Genomic DNA, 6187 nt, shown 5'->3' on the forward strand with positions numbered 1-6187 from the left:
CAAGCTTTAACTAAATAATTTAAATTTTAAAATTTAAAATACTACTTAAAACTAATTAAATATTTTACTACCTAAATCTAACTAAATAATTTAAAATGTAACGTATTATTGAACATTGTATCACACGATGACAAGTTATACATAATACACAATTAATTATATTATCTTTTACAGTTAGAATATTATGTAATTTTTTTATTTACTTATATACTTTAATTCGATAATTTTTTATTGAATATTTTGTTAAATTTCGTTATATATTTTATTTTAGTTACTTATATACTTCAATTTGATACTTATAAAATTATTTTTTGTTTATTCATAATTATATTGTTTTTTTTATATATAATTTTTCACATTTAATTTGTATATACATAACACATAATATACCGTTCACAATTTTTATATACATATACATAACACACAATACACAATTGCTTTTATTAAACTATCACAACAATACCTAACATATACATTAACACACAATTAATCTAAACTAAAATAAACAACAAGAAAATTTCTAAAAATATTACAAATAAATAAAATTAAATTAAAAACTTATATATATATACCAGGTGAGAAGGTAAGGACAAATCCAAACCATTGATCTAGTAGATCTAACGGTTGAAATAAACAAAATTTTGTAATATTTATGAAAATGACCCCGCTCATTTTAAAAGTTTATACACCTGATGCAGTTGGAGGTCGAATGGAGACCGGCGGCGACGTAGCAAGAACGGGAGACCGGTGGCAGTGGCGAGGGCCAGAGACCGGCGTCGACGACGCATCTAATGGTGAGGGGCGGAGGCGACGGCGACTTGCAAACGACGACGACGATCGGGGGAGGGGGGAAAACGATGGAGGGCGGTGGAGGATGTGTTGTTGGCTAGGGAAGATGGAGCTGATGGGAAGACGATATGGCTAGACTGTAGAGTGAAGACGTTGTCAAGCTGGTGTAGTTGGGTAAAACCTAAAAAGCCTTAACAATCTACGTCCGATGTTCGAGAACTTCGGACGCATATTATATTTAAAAAAACGTGCTCGACTATTTGCGTCTTATGTCCGTGAACTTCGAACGCAGATAGTCCAATATTTTTTTAAAATAAAAAAATAATTAAATATTCAACTTTTAATTATAAAACTGCCACCGCGTCAGTTTGTGCATCCAGTGCTTGAACTTCAGACGCAAACTATCCAATTTTATGGTAATTTTTGTATTAGTGATTTAGGATTCACCTTTTAGCTAGATTTTGTGGTTTTGAATTTTGGTTATGTTTAGTGTTTCGTTTTTTTAGTTTGCTTTGGAGGTTCACTCTTTACCATTTAGGGTTAAATATTTATTATTTAAATTTAGGATTTAGTTTTTTTTTTTATTTAAGTTTTAAGGTTTACCTAGAAATGCATCATCTATATTATTTTTTAAAATAATTGTACTTTTAAATTTGAAGAAAATTATCAAAATTTTGCAAATTGTTTTTTAAATTGTATCATATTCATTAGATGAGAGGACGATGACGACTAAAATTGATTCTTAAATTTTTTTATGCAAAAATATTCCCATGAGCATGCCTATATGACACATACACACATATGCAAGGAGGATGCATGCATGTATATATTGCTTGTAAGTTAATCTAAGTTAATTATAAAATAGATAGTGGCGAAGAAAACTGAACGGTAGCCCACCAGAAAGTAAACGCACTAGATCAACATCACAACTTCAAGTCTTCAAATCAAATATATCCGCCAACGTTTTTAAGTTGCTAACACTTTTGTCCCCACAAATCCTTCACGTATACTGTATGACATCCATCCAAGAAACCAAATACATCCCAACTCCCCCAATCCCAGAAAGCCATCGTACTTGTATGCCCATCCTTAAGGTGCAATTCAGAATTTCTATGGCCAGATACAATAGTATAAGTATTGAACCACAGAGGCTAGACCTTTGCTCACTGCACACAAGAAGTGGTCGCTGGTGAGACTCGATCCCTGGTCTCTTCTCCCAAGCTTCATCGGTATGACCGGTTGAGCTGTCCATGCGGGCCAATAGTTAATCTCCTAGTTAGCTAAATTGTAGTGTTAGGTAGAGGCCGGTAAAAGGACAAGTTCATCAATTGGTTCCTATGGGGATTGTTAGGCAGAGACCCATGAAGGACCAAGTTCAGCACCCTAACTCTTGAAAACGTGATACGGTTTATAAGAAAATAAAGTTGCACATTCACTACTAGCTATAGCTTTTGGCGTAGTAGTAAGCGTGTGATCCTAACAAGTGATATCATAGCCAAGTCACGTGTTCAGGTATGTAAGGGGAAATTGTTGCAAGGGCGAAGTTGAGCACCTTGCTGGCTGCCTTTCCCATCTTAAAAATGTGAAGGTGGTCTATATAAGAAAATAAAGTTATTCATTCTCTACATACTAGCTATAGTTTAGATGGATAGGTGAATCCTTTCCACTAAACCACAATTAATAAATGAATAAATACATGCAATCTATACATACACATATCCATATACATGTATGTGTGTGTATATATATGGTCCAAAATCCTTGCACCAACGTCACAACGCGAGATAAATATTAAAATATATATATATAATGAGCCTCCCCACCGCAACTCTAAGGCCTTATAACACATTGCATGCGACGATGATGATCACAAATCGTTGCACCACTACTTCCCAACACTCATCCCAGCCGCTCTTAGATCTGAAAATTACCACTTCGACCCTCAAGATTACCACAAGCTCAGCCAATTCTCATAACAAAGAGAAGGGCATTGTGGGTATATGCAACAAGTGGATGGAATATCAAGGCATCAAGGATTGGGAAGGTTTACTAGACCCCCTTGATGACCAGCTCCGAATGCATATCCTAAGCTACGGCCACTTTGTGGAGGCGGCTTATCGGAGCTTCGACTTCGACGTGGCATCTCCGATGTACGCCACGTGCCGGTACGAGGAGGACTCGATGCTGGCTCGATGTGGGCTTGGCAAGAGCGGGTACAAGGTTGTGAGGAATCTGTATGCCACGTCAGCGGTTTGCATTCCACGTTGGATGAAGAGGGTGCCCAATTTGGTGTCCCCTAGGTCTAGCTGGATTGGGTATGTGGCCGTTTGCGATGACGTGGAGGAAATCTCCCAGCTCGGGCGTCGAAACGTGGTGATTGCTTTCAGAGGAACTGCCACGTTGTCTGAGTGGCTGGAGAACCTACGTGCCACGTTGACATGTTTGCCCGATGACATGGCTCCCGCCGATTGTACCCGCCCACCAATGGTACAAAGCGGACTATTGAGTTTGTACACGTCAAGCTATGAATGCTGTCATAGTTTACGAGATTCAATACGAGAAGAGATGCACAAAATTCTTGAAATGTTTAGTAATGATAATGAGTCTCTAAGTATTACAATCACGGGGCACAGCCTTGGAGCGGCTTTAGCCATCCTAACTGCATACGATATTACTACAGAATTCTGTCATGCGCCGCCAGTGACAGTTGTTTCCTTCGGAGGGCCGAGAGTTGGGAACCACCACTTTCGATCTCAACTAGAAGCCAATGGCACGAAAATTCTGCGAATAGTCAACTCGGACGACCCCATCACGAAAGTTCCGGGATTCGTGTTTGATGACATGGCGGTCAGCGGTTCGGGAATGCCGAGGTGGCTCCGAAAATGGGTGGAGGACACCCGATACGCATATGCTGAGGTGGGCAAAGAACTGAGACTTAGCAGTAAGGATTGCCCTGAGGTCATCGGCAGCGGAAATGTGGCCACGTGTCACGATCTGAAGACGTATCTACATTTGATCAACAATTTCGTAAGTTCCAATTGTCCCCTGAGAGCCACGGCGAAGAGAGTAATTAAGATGGAGCAATCTAAAACAACAGCATCAGCTCCAGTATAGAAAGATTAGCATCTTTTTCTTTAATTTGCTGTCTAACAAATAGCTGAATTCACTTAGAATGCATTATTTGAATAGTTATTGTGCACTTTTTTTTAAAATTAATGATTAGTCATGTGCAGTGTAAAGTAACAAAAGTATTCAAGGACTAGAAAAGAAAAAAGTGAAAATGTATGTAATGTAATTAAATACTATTATTGCAAGCCTTTGTCCTTATTATATTATGTTGAACTATTGCTGTGGCAAGCCATTTTTCCCATTCTATACCTCCCTCCACTCCTCCTCAAGAATAGGGTTTATTAATTAGGCTATGCTAATTCATCATTTCTTATGTTAACTACTCCCTCTGTCCCATTTTACCTGTCTTTTACTTTCCTTTTTAGTTTGTCCCAAAATGTTGTCCTCTTTCCAAAATTGAACATCACCATCATTCTACTTTTTTCAATTTACCCTTATGACTTTTGCATTCTTTATTGCTTTTATTTCTAAAAGTGAAAAAGTGAAGGGTATAATTGAAAAGCACATTACCTTTACTTTAATTTCTTAAAAAGCGTGTAAAAAGTAAATGAGACATCCATTTAGGGACGGAGGGCGTATTTGTTAGTTCTAAGCAAAAAGTCTCCAAGAGAGATTCAATAGACTTTTTAACATGCAATATTAAAAACGAATCAGCTCTAAGTAAGCTTAAATTTATAAATCAAAGTTAAGAAATTTGGCCTTCTAGGACATTAATAAAGAAGTATCAAATTTGAACCCGGCCCGACGTGCAATAGCTTGTGAATCCCATGTAAAACAAAGAACAAGGCATGCAGTGAAACACTAAGCTTGAAACTCTTTTCTGTCGAGTACTTTAATTCATAAATTAGGGTTCTACATTCCCCAAATTGAATGAAATGAAGAGGAAGAAGAACTCAACATCCTCCATATCCGATCATCTGGCTACATCAACGAGTCACTAGACATAACAATCCAGGAGATTTGGGAGCTAGATGGTCAGGGGCCCTCTTAGTTTCTTGGTTGGAGAACTCCGAAGTCATCTTTTTTAATTTAGGGTCCGTTTGGAAAGCAGGAAAATGACTTCTGGAAAATGAGTCATTTTCCGGAAAACAGTTTCATTTATAGTGTTTGGATGTATTATGGAAAATTGTCTTTGTGTGTTTGGTTCATTTTCTGGAAAATGGATAGAATTGTATAATTAAACATTGTAATTGTTTTATTTCAAATATAAAAAATTATAATAGTTATTAAAATAATGGTATTTATTAAAAAATAGAATTTATAAAAAAATAAAAAAATAAAAAAAAAATGTAGGAAAGGTTTTTGGCGGTTTTTCCACCTCCTTAGCTTGGTTCATGGTCATGGGTGATATGACTTGGTTTTGGTTGAAAACATGCGAAACAACTATTCTGGCGATTTCGGAAAATGACTTACGGAAAAAAATTTCGTAAAACTGATTTTCCTTGGTCAACATAAAACATTTTTCGTTTACCACATTTTCCGGACGTTGCCAAACACAGAAAATTAGAAAAACATTTTCCGGAAGCCATTTTATAGGTTACCAAACACACCCTTACTCTTGCGATGGCTTCATGCTTTCATATAGTTTTTTAACATTCTAGCTTCATTTAATTTTTTGGGGCTGACTTTTTGAGTTGGAATGAGCACTTTAGCTACGTTAGTTGCACTAGATATGCCTCACCAACTCTTCTCAACCTTCACTGGACCAAAAATTATATTTTGTAGTTAACATATTATGTATTTATTATTAATAGATTATGTGTCTATAAATAAATTAAAAACACATACATAATATATTAACTATATACACATAATATGTTAATTACATGTAAAAAATATGCTAATCGCGGATACAAAATATATATATTTTGGATCAGGGTCCACCATGTAATGTGGACAGCATCCATGATCCATGGTATAATTTGCTTAGTTATTATTGGGATATGGGACAACTTGAAAGCATTCGGAGTTGTTCACTAAAGTGGAGAAATAGAGGATTTTCAGGAAAACATAAAATTGGAAACGAAGAAAAAGGAAAAATGAACATCTTCACGAACAACTTTCGGGCTAAGTCACACTTATCTTTGTCTTTTTTTAACCCCGAGATGAGCAGCTAACTTAAGCCCAATAATAAGCGCTTCATAATCTGCTTCATTCTTTATTATGTTGAACTTGAGGTTCAGTGAATAAATGATATATATATATATATATATATATATATATGAAATCCTCCTCCCAAATTTTCGCTCAAACTTTTGTTAATATTAAT

At 36.1% G+C, this 6187-nt stretch overlaps 1 protein-coding gene across 1 annotated transcript; it reads left to right on the forward strand.

Annotated features, from left to right (window-relative positions):
• Positions 1–2679: 2679 nt before the first annotated feature.
• Positions 2680–4068, forward strand: LOC116030852 (phospholipase A(1) DAD1, chloroplastic-like). Its single transcript, XM_031273205.1, has one exon. It carries the CDS (start codon positions 2803–2805, stop codon positions 3901–3903), a length of 1101 nt encoding a protein of 366 aa, XP_031129065.1. The 5' UTR covers positions 2680–2802; the 3' UTR covers positions 3904–4068.
• Positions 4069–6187: the final 2119 nt, after the last annotated feature.

The sequence above is a fragment of the Ipomoea triloba genome, chromosome 9, assembly GCF_003576645.1.
Source record: "Ipomoea triloba cultivar NCNSP0323 chromosome 9, ASM357664v1".
Lineage (NCBI taxonomy): Eukaryota > Viridiplantae > Streptophyta > Magnoliopsida > Solanales > Convolvulaceae > Ipomoea > Ipomoea triloba.

Bases quoted from the DNA above. Each gene is read 5' to 3' on its own strand.
- LOC116030852 (XM_031273205.1), top strand. From the start codon at position 2,803: ATGGAATATCAAGGCATCAAGGATTGGGAAGGTTTACTAGACCCCCTT.